The sequence below is a fragment of the Sebastes fasciatus genome, chromosome 19 (genome assembly GCF_043250625.1).
Source record: "Sebastes fasciatus isolate fSebFas1 chromosome 19, fSebFas1.pri, whole genome shotgun sequence".
In the NCBI taxonomy this organism is placed as follows: domain Eukaryota; kingdom Metazoa; phylum Chordata; class Actinopteri; order Perciformes; family Sebastidae; genus Sebastes; species Sebastes fasciatus.
In genome coordinates this window covers 19,843,057-19,862,438 of record NC_133813.1, presented here as the reverse complement: position 1 = coordinate 19,862,438, position 19,382 = coordinate 19,843,057, and the positions used below count along the sequence as shown (strand labels likewise).

The following is a 19,382-nucleotide window of genomic DNA, read 5'->3' as shown; positions in this document are numbered from 1 at the left end:
GAAAGTTAACTGCAACATTTTGGTCGCCTAAAAATATCTTATTCAGTGTTCGGTTGTGCTTAGCTCCACCCTGACGTGTCACTTCTGGTTCCAAAAAGCCGAGATCCCGACGGCCAAAATGCCGAACCCGAGGCTCCAAAACGGCAGTCCACACACCAATGGGTGACGTCACGGTGACTACGTCCACTTCTTATATACAGTCTATGGTTTTCCTCCTGCACATTAACTTTAAATAAATACATAAATAAAACTGTAAACGTTGACTTCAGTGGCCTCCACGTTTACTTCCGTATGACAGCGTGTCTTTGTTATTGTTCTTTTGCGCATGCGGGTCAGTTCAGGACCATGACCAGTTCACACAGGAATCTGATATTGGCCACATTTATAAAAAATAATGTGAACAGCCAAACAAAAAGATCAGATCTGAGCATTAAATCTGAATAGAGCACTAAAAGGCCTGCAGTTGAACATAGCCTATATTTCATTAATCTGTGTCTCTGGTGAAAACACCAATCTGGGTTTACTGATTCAGTGACGTCATAAACAGTGACGTGCATATTCTTACACACGCTCTCACATGCTTGCATACACACACACACACACACACTAGAAGGAATGTTCTAATTCAAGGGTCACAGTGACACTGAGAAGGAGTCCTCACATTACTTCAGATTCCTCTCCTTCAGGTCCAACTCTGCTCTGTGGCGGTGTGTGAGTGTGTGTGTGTGTGTGTGTGTGTGTGTCCATGCAGCCATTTCTTTTTTCTTTTTCGTGCGTATGTATGTGTGTGCACATGCAGCAGACAAGTTTTTGGACGATATGAGGATGACCGTGTGTCCATCAGATGATGCAGCGCTTGCTCAGCCACAGAGAGACAGCTCATCTCCTTATTGTTGTTGGTTGTTGTGGACCCATAAACTGGTCAAACGTCTAACTGTTAGATTTTTTTGTTGGCAGCCACATCCGTCCATCGTTACTGCATGCCTTACCTCAGTTCTTACTCCAACCATGACTTAACCCTGCCTGCATGAGGGTGTGTACAGCTTGGATGAGCCTCCCATTGGCCCGGCTGCTTCCTTCTACTTTTCCTTTCGGTTGCGTCGCTGTTTCGGTAGAGATGTTCCGATACCATTTTTTATATATACCGATACTGATTCCGATACCTGAATTTGCGATATCGGACAATACCGAGTACTGATCCGATACCACCGTGATTAAAAAATATATGGTTATTATTATTGTTATTTAACAGCTGTTTACTAGTGCCTATTTATGGATGTGATATGATTACTATCTTTGTTGTATGACCTGGCTCCATGAACATATACATACACAGAATGAATGCAATAGAAATCTCTTTTATTATTTAGTTTTACTTGTTAGATTTTCCACTGTGAAATATTGCCAGATGGCTGACATTTTTCTCGCTCTGACTACCGTTACCGTTACCGTTACACTCTCCACTAGCACCGCACTGTTGTTGTTAGCTATCGTCATGTGACAAGCTACCTGCAAGCAGTTCTTCTTCGCTGCTCCAAAACAGTAGTTGTCAGTGGCAGCCATGATCAGTCAGGGCGACGGAGGCACAGTGAAGGCTACTGTTTTGGAGCGGCGAAGTGGTATCGATTTCTGGATTTCAGTTTATTTTTTTCCTGGGTTAATAAATGATGGTATCGTATCGGTGCATAGACTGGCGTACTCGCCGATACGGATGCATTTCCGATCCTGATATCGGAGCAACTGTAGTTTTCCCCACTGGCATGATATTTTTGCAGGCGTTGTAGTGATCTTAGCATGCACCAGCATGAGTCTACCTGATTTATTTCTACCCAATCTTTCGCTGCCAATGTGAGAACTTCCATCTTTACCCTTAAATTAACTTAACCCAACAGGAAGTCTCATCATGAGCCTATAAGCCAGAGTCCAAATCTAATAAAGGCCCTTGATAAATGAGGATGGGCTGTCTTATTGTGAAAATGTTCGTACCTCAATGTTCTGAAAAACACTTTCTCAAAACAATCTCTCTCTCTCTCTCTCTCTCTCTCTCTCTCTCTCTCTCTCTCTCTCTCTCTCTCTCTCTCTCTCTCTCTCTCTCTCTCTCTCTCTCTCTCTCTCTCTCTCTCTCTCTCTCTCTCTCCTCTCCCTCTCTCTCTCTCTATGAGACATGCCAAAGGAAACTCCAGATGCCCTCCCCCACATAGAGGGGGCCAAGTGAGGACTCACTGTCCTGAGCCAGATGATAGCTCGCCAACTGTTGGCTGTAAAGACACAATGTACTTCTCATCCTCCGCTCGGCAGAGTGGGTGGCTCAACAGGCAGCTACAAGCAGAAATAACGGCTTATAAAAGCTACGAAGCCTTCTTTCGTTCAACACTTTTAGGGATATTTTTTGCTCTTAAAAGTGGACACTGGAGCTTTCTTGGATGCTTGGGGTGTGTTTTTAAAAATGGCACATCCTCAAGTTCACAAACCGTTGCAGGTGAATCGCAAGCATGGACAAGCCTGGTAGAATAAAAAACACAGCTCATAGGTCAATTTCCTCATTTTGAAATAATCAGTGGAGCCTAATGAGGAAGTTGAGGTCTCCTGTGACATCACATCACGCCCACTCCGCCTTCCAAGGTCACAAGACCGGACTTATTCATGACTGTGGGGGCTTTTTTTTTGTGTGTGTGTGTGTGTGTGTGGCATAAAGCAGTGGTCCATCCATGCAATTAAAGGGACTGTTTGTAACTTTTTACACGTATAAATCTACTGGGTCGGGATCCCATGCGCGCTCGCATATGCGCGCTCGCGTGTGGGTACGCTGTTCAGACCACTCCGCTGCCTGCCTTCACTCACACAACGCGCGCATTCTCGCTTCACCTCACGTGCATGCGCGCACACTACACACTGCAGAAGAGTTAGTAGCTCTGAGAATATCTAGTGAATGACAGTGGACGTTTGTGCAGAAATAAAGGCTGCTGCTCCTCCAGACCAACAGAGGTTTCCCGTGTCTTGTTAAGTGACGGGGCTTCGCAGCGAGAAATGTTATCGTCTCTGACCGGGTGCTGGTGTCTCCCTGCGGGCGCAGTCGGGAGACAATAACGTTTCTCTTGAAAAGCCAACACTAGGATCAGCATTGATTCATGGAGAGACCTTCGTCTGGTCAGCTAACATTACTGCCAAGCAGGTGAAATATAGAGTGATATTGTGGTTTTAGCTGACGTGTGTCGCCTCACTGTTTTGAGCGATGCTCGTTCATGTCTATTTAGAGCGAGCAAGCGCAAGCCCGACGCTGACTTTCGTTGACTTAACGGCCACAGGTGTCGCTGTTAACAAGCATTTCTGAATCTTACAAGTAGTCCCTTTAATGGAAGTCTTGTGCACATTATGTGTTGTGAGGTACTTATGCATATCATGGATCTAATTGTGGTGTGACAGTGCATCCAGCCATGTGTTGCAGGAATCATTTCTGCACAGAGAGAGAGACAGGCAGGAGCTCAGGCCAGACTTCTTGCATTCTGCCAAGTAAAAGACAGGATGTAGCAGTTGCTCCGAGCAGGAACAGGTGGCTGTCAACGTGCCTAGTGCCAGTGAATGACGGTGAACAGTTGCCCCCAGAGTTTTCACCAATCCCTAATCTGGCGCGCACGCAGAGAAAGAGTCCAAGATAAAAAACTGCCCCACCTTCATCGTCTCCAAACCCCCCCCCCCCCTCCCCCCCCTCACCCTGAGCCAGCTTCATCACATGAGCGTTACCTCACTCCAGTGGTTCCTCAGTTTGTGGGCTGCAATAACCCGTAATAGGTGTTATATTTGGTTCTCCTTGTGGAAGGAAATATGACGCGCGAGGACAGAGCGGAGCTGTCCACGCGGACAGGGGGGCACCGCGCGCTGCAGCGGGGGGCAGGTTGGAAGGTGCGTGTATAGACAGTAAACTGGCATATTTATAACTGCTATATTTAATTATGATTTAAATCACATGGAAATGCATGTTGTGGGTGTGTTTGTTGTTTAATGTGGCGCGTAATGCGTAAATGCGCACAGTTCCTCTTTCGCTTCCCATTGGACTGCCAGCATCTTCATATTGTAAAAATACTCATATTTATTGCCATAAAAGGTTGTAAAAAAAAAAAAGGTTGTTATTCAAGCTCAGACAATTCCTAGGAAACTTGGGGAATCTTTTTTTTTTAATTATTATTATTATTATTACTTTTCCAGACATATCGGAGTTTTGTTTTTATTTCATGGGACACAGAAAGTAGTGTTAATAGAAAAATTAAATATATATTTGTGCACGTGGTCGATACATGCTGCACAGGCTCTCAGAAGCACACACACATACACACTGGTTGCATACTTTATACTAATAAATATTTGCCATAAAAGGTTGTAAAAAGGTTGATATTCAAGCTCAGACAATTCCTAGAAAACTTGGGGAATCTTTTTTTTTTATTCTTACTTTTCCAGACATATTGGAGTTTTGTTTTTATTTCACGGGACACAGAAACACACTGTAGAGTTTATAGAAAAAATAAATATATTTTTTACATATACATGCTGCACAGGCTCTCAGAATCACACACACACACGCACACACACTGGTTGCATATTTTCAAAACGTGTTTGGTCCGTTAACTGATTTGCTTTGCCCTCTATAATCTCCTTTATTTGCACTGTGTGAGTGTGTGTAAGAGTTATTTTATCTTTAAACCCATTTGAATAGATATTTTTTGTTCAGTTTATCATGGCACCTGTTCTGTTCTGTTTTAGGGCACCAGCTGTTATTTTGGTGAGCAGTTTGAACAGATGCAGCAGACTCTTAAAAAGCAACAGGTGCTGACTGTCTGTGTGCCACTGTGTCTAAAACACTTTGCATAATGGAGTCAGAAGGATTTTTCTCATGTTTGCATGTATTTTTTTATGCAAGGTTTTGCTTGTAGTTAATAGGTTGATGCTCAAATCAAATAGTATGCAGGAAGAACTTTTGTCAGTTGAAGTACAAAAATACTGCCTGCAGAAAACACTGAAAATATCCACTTAGTGCAGTAACAGGAGCAAATATTGTTTGTTTTGATGCTTTTCTAAAGAAGTATTGTTGTATATCTTTATTTCATCTTGTCTATCTCACCGTGTGGCATTGTGCTCAGTTCAATACAGTCTTGCAAACTGTGCTCACTAATACAAAACTGAATGAGAGTCAGTTGTAAAAGATGTCTGTGAACATTTGACATAAACAAACACTGGCCTACAAACTTTCCCTGATACAGGAAACGCTGTTATGATTCAGCTTTATCCGTCTCAACCTGATGATCCTGTCTGTGTTTATCAGTTGTGCTCATTCAGTATTATTATGATTCAGCGTGAGCTCAGTCCTCATTAGACAAGAGAGGGTTTGTCTTAAAGAGCAGGAAGTGGAAGCTGAGATGATTCTGCAAAGACCGATCTCACTCTCAAATTAACACTCAGTGCTCAAACTTGGACCTTTATTTTTGAGGTAATTGTCTTCACCTGCTATTCTTGAATAATGTTTTATCTTTGGCACTCTTGTTTTTCTACTTGTTCTTGTGATCTTTGATGATTTAAATAATGTCCCGTCTGTGTTGGTAATGAGGAGAGTGAAATATAGGCTTGGACAGCTTGATACTGTACAAATTGTGTTCACAGCGAGGCCTTTTAACGCAATATGTGTTGAGAATTTGGCAACTGCTTATTTTAGGAGAGACGGAGAGAGAGATTTTATTGCCTGTATTAAATAAATGTCTGACTTTTATGGGGAGAGTGGCTGAAGATTGCCTGTGTACTTAGCTAAATGCTTATTGCACTTGATAGAGCTCAAAGAATAATGATATTTATTCTGCTTTATTTATTGGCTAGACACCATATCATTGTCTGTTAACTCTTATTGTCTGTAAATATGTGTATAAATTATATATATTTTCAAATGTAGATCATAATACATCAAAGCAAAAGCATTCTTGATTTATGAAGCTATGGCTAATATTTTTTATGGCAAGCAGCTGAATATATATACGAACAGAGTGCATATATGCACATAATGAATTCTAATGGGCTTTATTACAAAACTTTAACAATGTAAGTTGTAATTGTGGAGGTTTACGCATTCTCTATTTCACATTCTTCTATTTTTTTTCGATTATTTAAAGAGGACCTTTTATGCTTTTGTGCCTTTTCCCTTTCCTTTAGTGTGTTGTATATTTTTTTGCGCATGTAAAAAGGTCTGCAAAGTTACAAAACCCAAAGTCCACTCCAAAGGGAGTTACTCTCCCCCACAGAAACACTGCTCCTGAGCTGCCAGAAACACCTCGCTTGAAGTCCTGCCTTTTCTTCCATAACGTGGTGATGTCACCAAGTAACACATTTGCGTAATACCTGCTATAGCGGCCAGTTTGTCGTGCCCTCAAACAAAGCTGGTTAGAGCGGAGCTGGAGAGGAATCTGAAGAGCTAGGTTCTGTTGACCAATCATAACAGTGGGCCAACTGACCAATCAGAACAGACTGGGCTTTTTAGGAGGGGGGGGGGGGGGGGCAGGAGCTCAAACAGAGCATTTCAGACAGAGGGTGAAAAGAGGTGCTGCAACACAGCCAGTATGACAAAAATGAAGCGTTTTTTGAACATTAAAGCATGTAAACATGTTCTAGTAGAAAAACCAAAATACAAGTATGCACCTGAAAATAAGCATATTAGGTCCTCTTTAAATTTGATATGGCTTTTTTTTCAGTCACACTGAGTGCAAATCCCAGAATGTAATGCTTTTTTGTGGTGTAGCTATAGTTGTAGTTATTGTAACGCCATGCAGACTGTGATGATCCTTAATGTGCCATGTGGTGGATTATCTAAAGTACTTTAATGTGCCGGTTAGTGCTGCAACAATTAGTGGATTAATGAAGTAGTAAACTGTCTTTTTTCATCATAATGACATCATTAGTTGCGCCTGTTCTTTTTTTACAGTACTGTGCTAACGTGTGTCTTTACAAAATGACTGCTGCATAACTTCATGTCCTGTTCCTCACAGTTGTCGGCAGCGAGCAGGAGCTGTAGTCGGGGCTCGTTGACATGCATTCCCCCTGAGCTCGCCGACACCTCCCTCGGTGGTGCGGCGGCAGGATGCCAGTGCAGGCGGCCCAATGGACGGAGTTCCTGTCCTGCCCCATCTGCTACAATGAGTTCGACAGCAGCGGCCACCAGCCCATCAGCCTGGGCTGCTCCCACACGGTGTGTAAGACCTGCCTGCACAAGCTGCACCGCAAGGCCTGCCCCTTCGATCAGACGCCGATCAGCACCGACATCGACCTGCTGCCGGTCAACTGCGCCCTGCTGCAGCTGGTCGGAGCTCAGGTGAGTCGGGGAAGAAAGAAGATGGCATGTTTGTGTATCAAAGTGTTCTATGTCTTGTGTGTGCTCATGATGATGTGCGTCTCTCAGATCCCAGATGTGCAGCCGGTGAGCCTGAGCAATGCAGCAGAAGTCGAGAACTACGAGGTGTGCAGGGTGTGCGTGGAAGAGCTGGCTCTCTACCTGAAACCCATCAGCGGAGCGAAAGGTTTGTGTGTCTGTTTTTGTGTTTTTGATGGTAAATTTTAGAGTTTCACATCCTAGAGAGAGAATGAAGCTCTTGGTGCTGAACATGCGTGGGCTGCAGTTGAGCTGCCATGTGCAACTTGGCAATTCATGCTTCTCACACTTCTCATGACGCCTGAAAGCTGTACTTTTATGATGCTGAGGGAAGATGCAGCTCTCTACGTAACCAGATAAGAAAGATTAACCTCTCTGAAAATGACCAGTAGTTTCCGGTTGTTTGTTCAGCCAATTTCTGGGTGACGGTGCTATGGCAGCATTCGTCATCATTTTTGGCGAATTAGATCACACTTTGTCATGTTCTGGTTCCCCAAGAATCATAAACCATTGGTGGGAGATTAGCTGCACAGTGAACCTTTATCCATTCCATGAAGAGGCCTTTAAATACACCTACATACTGTAACTGGTTCTAACAGACTTTAACAGAGTTAAACTAAGACAAAATCAATAAAATTGAAAAATGACTGATAACTAAAGTAAATGTTCGAGTTGTGATGAAGTGCCACGCTGTTTTACCACAGACCTGTCACCTTCTGCAGGCGTGGCGACTCTGAGTCCGAGCGTGCTCAGCCGGCCAATGCAGAGGAAGCTGGTGACCTTGGTGAACTGCCAGCTGGTGGAGGAGGAGGGCCGCGTGCGGGCGGTGCGGGCGGGCCGGTCGCTGGGGGAACGGACCGTCACCGAGCTCATCCTGCAGCACCAGAACCCCCAGCAGCTCTCTGCCAACCTGTGGGCGGCGGTGAGGGCGCGGGGATGCCAGTTCCTGGGACCTGGTGGGTGTGAATGAACGTCATGCTCCAAGACACAAACACTTAGATGTTGTGAGGCACGGCGATAAACGTGATTTGTAAGATTTGAATGGATTTTTCAGCAGATTCCACACGTCTTTTTGCATCTTGTCTTATACTGTAACCATCTCCAACTAGACATTTAAAACAGACATTCAAGTTTTAAAGGTGATGCATGCTATTGTGAACTTTTTGAGGCACTATAATTTAAAAACAGGTCACTTGATGCTTACTTTTGTTACCTGTAAAAAGTACAAGCCGTGTGGTACAGGTTTGAGAACAATAAAGTGGCATCTTGGTTTTATTGCTGCTATAAACTTGTTGGATTTATGAAATCATTGAAACTACTTGTTATTTTAGTGGTTTGGTGTCTGAATTCAAAGGAATTGTGTCCAGAAGTTGCCTTTTGGATTGTCTCATCAAACTGGCTGCTGGTGCTGGTACCCGGTGTCCTGTGATGATTACTCATAGGGCAGATTCTGACTGGGAAAATGTTTCTCATCATGATAACAGAATGAGTTCATTTGAAAGTCTGAGGACACCTGGCTCTATGTGTTAGAAATAGATTTTGTTTGTTTGATTTGTTGATTAAAATATGTGTTGTGTTCTTCCATCATCCCACCATCCTCACCTCTCGCTGCATCCCAACAATCCCCCTCTACCTCCTCCTCCTCATCAGCTATGCAAGAGGATGCTCTGAAGCTGGTTTTACTGGCTCTGGAGGACGGGTCGGCTTTGTCCAGGAAGGTGTTGGTCTTGTTTGTCGTCCAAAAGCTCGAGGCTCGGTTCCCCCAGGCCTCCAAAACCAGCATAGGGCACGTGGTGCAGCTTCTCTACAGGGCCTCCTGCTTCAAGGTATGTGCATGAGCGTACACACACAGATGTACATCAGTCACATAAATACGTGCACATGCGAGGACATGTGAGCAAGCTGCACTATTGAATGCTTTATTAAAAAAATGTAATCTACGTCAGACTGAACAAAAGAACCTCAGTTTGCTGCTGTCCCAAGAACCCAAGCCATAATGAATGACCTGATTAAAAGAAGGGTGTTTAAATAGATCCTCCACATAGTCCATTACCGCAGAGATAGTGCTTCAAATGAATACCCTTTTTTGTATGTCAGCAGTAACAGAGGGGTTCTCCAAAACTTGTATTCTTTTCAGTTTTAGTATAATATGTTCCACTTAATAAACTCTATCAAATTAAGATAAACAAAAACAATGATTTTCTTAAAATTTGTCTGGGTAAAACCTCTTTTCAATTGTGGATTGAGCTCCAACTTAAAGAGGACCTATTATGCTTTTGTGCTTTTCTCCTTTCCTTTAGTGTGTTATATTGTGCATGTAAAAGGTCTGCAAAGTTACAAAACCCAAAGTCCATGCCAAAGAGAGTTACTCTCCCCCACAGAAACACTGCTCCTGAACTGCCTGAAATGCCTTGATTGAAGTCCTGCCTTTTCTTCCGTAACCTGGTGATGTCACCAAGTAACCTATTTGCATCATTTCTGCCTAGCGGCTAGTTTGGTACGCCCTCAAACAAAGCGGAGATGTGGAGATGGATCGGAGTCTGAAGAGTTTGGTTCAGTTGACCAATCAGAGCAGACTGGGCTTTTTTGGGAGATGGGGGGGAGTGTTTCAGACAGAGGGTGAAAAGAGGTGGGGCAGCACAGCCAGTATGAGAAAATTAAAGCATTTTTTTTAACATTAAAGCATGTAAACATGTTTTAGTAGAAACCCAAAATACAAGTATGCACCTGAAATTGAGCATAACAGGTCCTCTTTAACATCCCCTTTAAGCTTTAACACCCTGTCTGACATTAAAGTATTATCACTCCCTAAATGGGTTGCCCATTACCACCAATATCTCACATTGCATTAGAGTCGTATTTGTAATCAGGATACGAGCGTCTGTGGATATATTTGCTGCTCGTGCGTGTATTTCTGTGCTTGTTACCTGATGACAGACATTGCTGGTAGGGCAGAAATGCCAGCTATTCGCTCCCTGATGTAACAGTGGTCTATATTTGCCCCTGTTGCCCCGCCGTGCAGCCAGGACAGATAGACGGACAGCACAGCACAGAGATGCAGAGAAAGATAGTGCAGGAACAGAGAGAAAACAGACAAAGAGGATGGACAGCAGCAAGAGTTCCAATCATGATGAAATCTGATTCGGTTCACTCACAATTTTGTTGTTGCTGTTGAACTTGGCAGAAATGTTGTGATAGTGATACAGTAGCTGGTTGTGTGTCTTGTGATGATTACTCATAGGGCAGATTCTGAGAAGGGGGAATCCCTTTGTCTGATCTGAATTTGAGTTTGTTAGTCTGAAGACACCACATACGGACAAACTGGCTGGTTTGTATATTTGGCCACATTTAATTGGACAAATATGCCTCTTTGTCTCCCATACCAAAATACTATTTTTATTTTAAAGTAATAGGTCACCCCAAAATGAATATATATATGTATATAAAATTACATTAAATTAAATTAATAAGTAATTAAAGACTAAAAACAGGTCAAACTAAACAGCAGGGACAAATTAAATAAAAATTGTAAAATGTCACTCCTTCTTGTATACTACCATACAATACACTTAACATGTAGTAAACCAATAGTATTGTTGTTTCTTTTGCTGTATTTTTAATTCTTAACGTTAATGTAGCTTTTACATTCATGTTAAAATACAGCAAAACAAACAACAATAGTAATGGTTTACTACATTTATATGTGATAGCTTCTTTTCTTATATGTTTTTATCTTATATGTTTTATATATGTGCCATATATGATCTTTGTTTTTTGTTTTTATTTGAAGTACATTGATTTTACGCCAGTCGTATGAAATGTGCTTTATAAATTGAGATCGATTGATTATAAGTGTCATGTCTGGTTTTATACAAGGAGTGACGTTTAATTATGGGATGACGTGAAAGATGATGATATTTTTCCATTTGTTCTGTATCAATGACAAAAACTCTTACAAAAAATAATAATCTCTCCCTACCTTCCTTCTCTCCCTCGTCTTTCTCCTCACTCTCCTGTCTCTCAATTCCCTCTCTTTCTTATTCTCTCTCTCTCCATTACTGTCAGGTGACTAAGCGTGATGAAGACTCCTCACTGATGCAGCTGAAAGAAGAGTTTCGAACATACGAGGCCCTCCGGAGAGAACACGACGCTCAGATCGTCCACATCGCCATGGAGGCGGGCCTACGGATTTCACCCGAGCAGTGGTCCTCTCTGCTGTACGGAGACCTGGTCCACAAGTCACATATGCAGTCCATTATTGACAAGGTACCAGTATGATTCATATGCCATTAAGTAACAGGTTGTCATTCCACTTGCCATTTAAGTTTCAGCATTCATTATAGAAATTTCACACGGTGGGTCTAACAAGCCTCTGGAGAACAGGAGCACAGGGAAAACACATTATTCTAATATTTATTTTTTTAATGCCTCACTCTCCTCTTCCATCTTTTGCTCCAGTTGCAGTCCCCGGAGTCGTTTGCAAAGAGCGTTCAGGAACTGACGATCGTTCTGCAGAGGACGGGAGACCCCGCCAACCTCACCAGCCTTAGACAGCACCTAGAGCTGCTAGCCAACATAGACCACAACCCAGGTACTTGGGTTTGTTTGACATCTGAATACTAATGAGTCTCAATGATTCACACTTCTCAGAATAAAGGGCCTGTCCTGTTCCACAAAGATTAATGAGATCGAAAAGTGAAGTAAATAGGAAAGCTGTGGCGCTCACATACCAAAATGCAATTAATGAGCACAAAAGAGAAGATTAAAACTCCTGATTCATTTTGTGTGTTAAATATTTATTTAGCAAAGCACAAAGACAAGCAGGGAGTTTCAAATATGATGGCACTCTACTCTGTATTCTGTAGCCTATTGTGGTGTCTTATCCCTCTGAGACCTACGTGATTGCCGGCGATCCTAGAGGACATTACTGTCTTTACGAGGCATGTGGGCTCAATCTTAAAGCTAGAGGAAATGTATATGATACTAAAAAAACCTAAGGAATCCATTAGTACCAACCATGTCATGCTAGCTTGTTGGGAAAGAGGCTAAATAATGCTCCAAATTTAGGCAAAACTTTGGTGAGGGAAAACTGGAATGGTGATTTTCAAAGAGGTCCCTTGACCTCTGACCTCCGGATATGTGAATGAAAATGGGTTCTATGGGTACGCACGAGTCTCCCCTTTATAGACATGCCCACTTTATGATAATCCCATGCATTTTGGGGCAAAAAAAACATGCTGTTTTTTGCATGCAGTATAAATGTGTTATTTTCACCTTTTCTGAAATAGTGTATTTGAATATTTCTGCATACTGGGGTCCCTAAACAGTCTTGGAATTACATAAATTGGGTTTTACTGTAAAGCTGAGACTCTTGTGGATCCAATGAGCCTAATTGTATTCATGTGTGATGATGTTAGTCCCCATAGTAGCCATTTCATATAGTGAGACCATATTTTTTAAACTTGACCTCACTGTATAAAATGACCTGTGGTGACCTCTAGGATAATCACAGCCTCACGAAACTTTACAACCACAAACTAGAGACCTAGGGCATTCAGAGGATGGTTGGCTTTCCTAGCTATTTTGACAATAAGGGGGTAATATTTGAAATGTGTCCAGTACTTGAGCATGTTGGCACGCTAATTTTAGCATGTGCTCTCAGCCTCACAGAGCTGCTGGCATGACTGTAGAGTTGCGTTATTTACATTCTCTTCTTTTGCTGTTCTGTTTACTTATCACATTGTATAATAGATATAATGGTGAAAGTGTGTGTGTACTCATCCAAAAAGTAACTCAGCTACAGAGTTTTACCCTGACTTAAAGATATCAGGATGTCTAATCTTAATTATATCTGATACACGCTAAATTCTGTCTCCTGAGCTTTTTTAAGAGCTTGTGCAGTGATTAGGATCCCTTCTTCTGAACAGACTTGTGTTGTTGATCTGTGTGCAGATGCCCCGGCGCCATCATGGGAGGAGCTGGAAAGTGTGATGCTGGCTGTGAAGTTGGTGGTTCACGGACTAGTGGAATTCATACAGAACTTCAGCAAGAAGAGCCACGACACTCCGCAGGTACACTGAGGCAATACGAAGAGATTGTACACAGAACAATGCATGAAATCAGAGCGATTGATAAACATAATATTTATTATTATTATTTACCGTAGAAGGTCATTGACATGGAAGATAAGATGTTCAGGGTCTAGCAGCACACTTTGTTCCTCTTGGCTAAACGGGACATAACAACATGGTCTCTGGCTGGATACCACGTCATTAAACAAACAGTATAGTAGGGTGAATAGGGGCAGAAGATCTCCTGCCAATGTCAAATGAATGAAGTTTAAAACAAACCCTAAAAACAAGATCAAGTCCAGACACAGTTTACCACAAGCTTAGGGTTAAAATAAATATAAATAAATAAATAAATGAATGAATGAATGAATGAATGAATGAATGAATGAATGAATGAATGAATGAATGAATACATACATACATACATACATACATACATACATACATACATACATACATACATACATACATACATACATACATAAATACATAAATAAATAAATAAATAAAATAAAATAATACTTGTACAATATCCATGTACAATATAGTAGTATAATATCTTTCATCATCCGTGGCTTGCTATCATGAAGTTCTGCCCTGTGCAAACTGAGACATTTTGTTGGTTAAATGAATCTTGTACTTTTCTCCATATTAGAAAATAAGATGTTAAAGATGACCGATCACACCATTATACTTTGTGTTTTGAGCTCTGTAAAGCAGGGAGTATTTTTGTGCGTTTGCTTTGGAGGAAAACAGTTTCAAAACAGCAGCCCTGCCATAAACACTAAGTCTGTTTTCCATCGGGGAATGTACCACAAAGGTGATTATTATACACCTGTTTGTTGGCTTTGCTTTGTGACATCATTCATCTTTGCCAGCAGTGTCTTTGACATCTGTTTGACATCCATTGCGAAATTCTGCGCCTTTTCCCTTTCAACTTCTACTGTAATGAGTTGTAACAATTTGTCAATAAAAACTGGAATCACTATGGATCTAGATAATTAGTCACAACAGTGCACAAACACTGTTAAGAGTAAACATTAACTAAGATCTTGAACTTTACACTTATATTGCCCATGTTTTATTATATCTATCGCAACTTACAACTTCAGACCGAGAGTCCTGAGTTAATTTTAGTCTTTCATCGAAGACTTGCATGCATTAGTTTGATTTCACAGTTACAGTAATGTGTATCGTATCATTGTATTTGCAGCCTCAGGCCAACAGCAAGTACAAGACCAGCATGTGCCGAGACCTTCGTCAGCAGGGAGGCTGTCCCAGAGGAACCAACTGTACATTTGCACACACACAGGATGAGCTGGAGAAGTGAGTCCGCCGCACTCGCATACACTCCGAAAGAAAGAGTCACTGTATTCAAGATAGAAAATAACTCCAGTTGTCCAAGTTTGTATTTATACTTAGATAAAAACAGATGTCTGCTTGTCCAACTGTGGGAGATTTTCTTTATTTTTTATAAGTGTCTATGTATCTGTATATAAGGAAGAATTGAATTGAAACGAGACAGATATCTACATTATATTAAGGGTTTGTAGCCCCGGATACACTTTATCTGCCCTGCAAAAAAGTCCTTTAGAGTCTCTCTGCTCTCATCTGTTCCTACACAGTCTTCCCCAAGTCCCCCTTTTTAATTAGGTTTTATTTATCTAATCATATCTTTATTTACAAGAGGTCCTTACTGCAAATACCATTTATTAATCCAAACATAACGAGGGGAAGGGGAAAAATTGAAACAGCATAGTATTGCGATATTTTGCGTGGCAATATTGTATCAATACACGGACGTCAAGTATATCGATCTTTTATTGTATAAACTATTTACCGCCGGCCGCTATTGAGAAGAACTGCTAGAATGAAGATACTGGTATAATATGAAACTAGAAAACCTAAGGAAACGATTTTCATCTCGTCGGGAAGAACGCTAAATAACGCTCCATAGTTACACTAAATTTTGGCGAAGAAAACTGGCATGGCCATTTTCAATGGGTCTCTTGACCTCTGACCTCAAGATATGTGAATAGAAACTGATGAACAGAGTAAAAACTGTATCTGATTAGATGAAACAGACAAACTGCATAATTTGCAGTTGAAAAAAGGTGATAAATCGCAACATATCTTATCGCAATTCTCAGCATATCGAAAAATGTTTAAAATCGCAATAAGATTGTATCGTAACTTATTAAGTATCGTGATAATATCGTGTCGTGGGGCCTCTGGTGATTCCCACCCCTAAACATAACCCTACCCCGTCGTCCCTTCTTCTCTTTACAGATTCAGACTGAGGAACAAGAAGAGCAGCAGCGTGGGCCGCGCATTCCCGTTGGCGCCGGGGGTTATGGGTAAAACCTTCACCATGGAGGGCAGTATCCAGACTGATGTGTCTACAAGTGTGGGGCAGGGGCTCAAAGGCACAGGGGAGAACACTGCCTCCCTGACAGAGGCAGGGCCCGGCCTGACTCACCCGCAACTGATCTCCAGAGGGGCCGACATGATGGAGGAAATGAAGAGAGCGGTGCCGAATGGATCCAACGGGGCTAACGGGTCCAACGGGCTATCTAGCAGAAACACATCGGGGTCAACTGAACAGTAAGATTATTATTATCTACTTTTTCACTGATGCTTGTACATCTTCTGTTGTTGGCTTTTAAAGAGGACCTATTTTGCTTTTGACTTGTATTCTTTTCAGATTTAGTATAATATGTTCCACTGAATAAACTCTATTAAATTAAGATAAACAAAAACAATGATTTTCTTAAAATTTGTCTGGGTAAAACCTCTTTTCAATTTTGGATTGAGCTCCGACTTAAAGAGGACCTATTATGCTTTTGTGCTTTTCTCCTTTCCTTTAGTGTGTTATATAGTTTTTTTTCTGCATGTAAAAGGTCTGCAAAGTTACAAAGCCCAAAGTCCACGCCAAAGGGAGTTACTCTCCCCCACAGAAACACTGCTCCTGAACTGCCTGAAACGCCTTGCTTGAAGTCCCTCTGTTCTTTCGTAACGTGGTGATGTCACAAAGTAACACATTTGCATAATACCTGCCTAGCGGCTAGTTTGGCACGCCCTGCTAGTTAGAGCGGAGCTGGAGCGGAGTCCGAAGAGTTTGGTTCGATTGACCAATCAGACGCGAGGGGGGGGGGCAGGAGCTCAAACAGAGCATTTCAGAAAGAGGGTGAAAAGAGGTGCTGCGGCACAGCCGGTATAAGAAGAGTAAAGCGTTTCTTGAACATTAAAGCATGTAAACATGTTTTAGTAGAAACCCCAAATACAAGTATGCACCTGAAAATAAACATAGTAGGTCCTCTTTAACCCTGTGACCAGCCTAATATCATTTCCGTTACTATTTATGTGGAGTGAAGTTGCAATAAGTAATTAAGCAATATAAAAATAAACAATATATAAATGTATTTTTGCATGCATGGTTCCAAACATTGAATTTATTTTTGTAAAGTTGGATGTAACAAAAATTGTAGTCCATATGACTATTTGTGTATCAAAAAATGTGGTTTTCTTTCATTTACACTTAAATGAATCTAGTCAAATCCACATTAACAAGTCACCTGATATGTGGATTTGCACACATTTTGGATATTTGCATGTGATTTTGGCAGGGAAGGTCTGACGTTAGGTATCTCCAACTCAACCCAAGAGGCATTCATGTGTTCACTCTTCACGTTGTCACACAGGAAGCCCATCTCACCTCCCAGGACTCCAGTCAGCCACTCCTCAGCGTCGTCTCCCTTGACAACAGTCGGGCGTTGCGACAGTGGGGCTCCTATGCCCAAACATGGTCAGTTCGTGCTGCGTGCACCACATCCTTCTCAGGCGTCGGAGCTGTACTATCAGGAGCCCCACTCTGCATATGACACGCCGCATTATCAACCAACCTGTGAGTCCTATTTTTAAAATTAAGGCTTATATTAAAAAAATTTGTGTTGTCTTGGAAAAGTGCAAATTTCCTCCTCCTCTCCAGCAGGTTCCTACTACCAATCCTCTCTTCATCCTCCTCACAAACCCTGCATGGCACGCTTCCTTCGATCCTCCAACGTCCCAGAATCCTCTCTGCCGCCCTCTATTGGCCCTCCGCCATCTTCCTACCCCAGTGACCCTCAATCACCGCATCCACCTTCCTCCTCTTCGTCGGGGTACCCGCCTAGAGAGCGGATGGGACCACCTGCCTTCCATCACCACCCGGGGCAGCCTCAGTACGGCCCTCTGGCTCCTGCTCATGGCGTTTACGCTCCCCTCTACGACAGCAGGAGAGTATGGAGGCCTCAGGTGAGTCTTATCTTAATTAATTAGTCATGCTACTGATCATTCTGTGACTCACACTAATGATTATTATCATTACCAGCTGTACCACAGAGAGGACGCCAGGAGTAACTCGCTGCCTCCAGAGGTGTTGCATTCCTCCGTCTACCAGCCTCCACTCAGGGAGAGATTCAACTCTCTAGACAGCAACTACTGCTCCGGAGCTGAGCACCGCGCAGGGCTACACAGGGTAGGTGAAGCGACGCACATCTCATAGCATTGCCGTGGGGAATACTCGCTTCTGATAGGCTGGGGGGGATTTATTTTTAGACGACAACACACCTCTGATGTAACCGCTGCATCACAGTTTTAGTTGAAGACACATATCCGTTACTTGGCTACAGCTTCTCCCACTTGTTTGAGTGACGTTTCTTCCAACGTTCACAGTAGCATCTATTTTCAAGAGCGTAGTAGTGTATTTTAATTATTGAAAGTAGGCTTATTATAAGAGAGATAATCCACTCGGAGCCATGCAATCATTAGAAACTAATGCTCTTTGCCGAGGCTTATATTAGATGGCTTTCTTCCTGTTTTTCCTGAAACATCTCTCATGTAGCTTCCAGTGTATCCTGTGAAAAAAATCCATATTAATCGATGTTGGTCTGTCTCACGTTGAACAGATCTGTTGCTGCGTTTTTTCCAGTAACATTTCCTTTCCTTTGATTTCTCTTTTTACACCCACATATTATCTCACCTCTACCTTCCCTGCCAGCCACAGAGCTGCAGTATGTAGCTCCAACCTCCTCTAGTCCTCCCACTTCTCACCCAAATATGTTTCTGCCTCCCCCACTCTCTTCTTCTTCTTCTCACATCATCATATAGCATCACCAGTCTGACTATACTGCAGTACTACACTTTATTTTACCAGTAATGTTGTCTGGCTAGAGATTATGAATACAGGACACAGTCTTCAAAATATCCTTTTTTAAGGTAAATTAAAGCAGCAGTAGGTAGAAATGGAGCATAAATGATTAAAAAAAGTAATTTTATAAAATCACTATATCCTGACAGTAGTGCATGAGACAGGTAATCTGAAAAAAAATCATGTGCCTCTGTGTCCTCCAGTGCTCCTAATGGCATCTGCAAGATTTCACAGACCGGAGGAAAACAACCAATCAGAGCCGAGCTGGAGCCTTGCTGTCTCTGAGCAGCTTTCAATCACTCGCAAACTCCGATCAAATGATCAAACTATGCAGCGCTAATCAAATATGAATCAATATTCTGCTACTGTAATGTCTATTTCTCACCTCAAATGTTTTCAGAAACATCTTGTAGTGTACTGTTTAGTTGTAAAATGAGAAAGTTTGTGACCCGGCAGCCATGTTGAGATCAGTTGAGGAAATACCAAGCACCGCCCACCAGCCGGAGCAAACTTTCTAATTTTACAGCTGAACAGTACACTACAAGATGTTTCTGATATAGGTATTAAAGTAACAGAAAATTGATTCATATCATCATATCAGCGCTGCCTAGTTTGACCGTTTGATCCGAGTTCACGAGTGATTGACAGCTGCCTCCGTTGAATGAACAACCAATAGGAACGCTCTCTCTCTGAAATGACCTGTGATTGGCCAAAGTCTTCCGTC

General features: G+C 42.1%; 1 protein-coding gene across 9 annotated transcripts in view; it reads left to right on the top strand.

The window, feature by feature from the left end:
* rc3h2 (ring finger and CCCH-type domains 2) overlaps positions 1–19,382 on the top strand; it is a 32,538-nt gene that overhangs the window by 2,996 nt on the left and 10,160 nt on the right. For 2 of the 9 annotated variants that reach the window (XM_074617058.1, XM_074617066.1), the window contains exons 2-13: positions 7,020–7,342; positions 7,430–7,547; positions 8,104–8,355; positions 9,050–9,225; positions 11,465–11,665; positions 11,858–11,990; positions 13,352–13,470; positions 14,684–14,796; positions 15,760–16,074; positions 17,172–17,374; positions 17,459–17,763; positions 17,840–17,986. In XM_074617058.1, coding sequence (XP_074473159.1) covers positions 7,112–7,342; positions 7,430–7,547; positions 8,104–8,355; positions 9,050–9,225; positions 11,465–11,665; positions 11,858–11,990; positions 13,352–13,470; positions 14,684–14,796; positions 15,760–16,074; positions 17,172–17,374; positions 17,459–17,763; positions 17,840–17,986 — 2,313 coding nt within the window. In that variant the 5' untranslated portion in view covers positions 7,020–7,111. Of the gene's footprint in view, positions 1–3,716; positions 3,901–4,755; positions 4,819–4,897; positions 5,480–7,019; positions 7,343–7,429; positions 7,548–8,103; positions 8,356–9,049; positions 9,226–11,464; positions 11,666–11,857; positions 11,991–13,351; positions 13,471–14,683; positions 14,797–15,759; positions 16,075–17,171; positions 17,375–17,458; positions 17,764–17,839; positions 17,987–19,382 lie in introns of those variants that run through there. The other 7 variants (XM_074617061.1, XM_074617060.1, XM_074617059.1 and 4 more) reach the window with 7 other exon arrangements.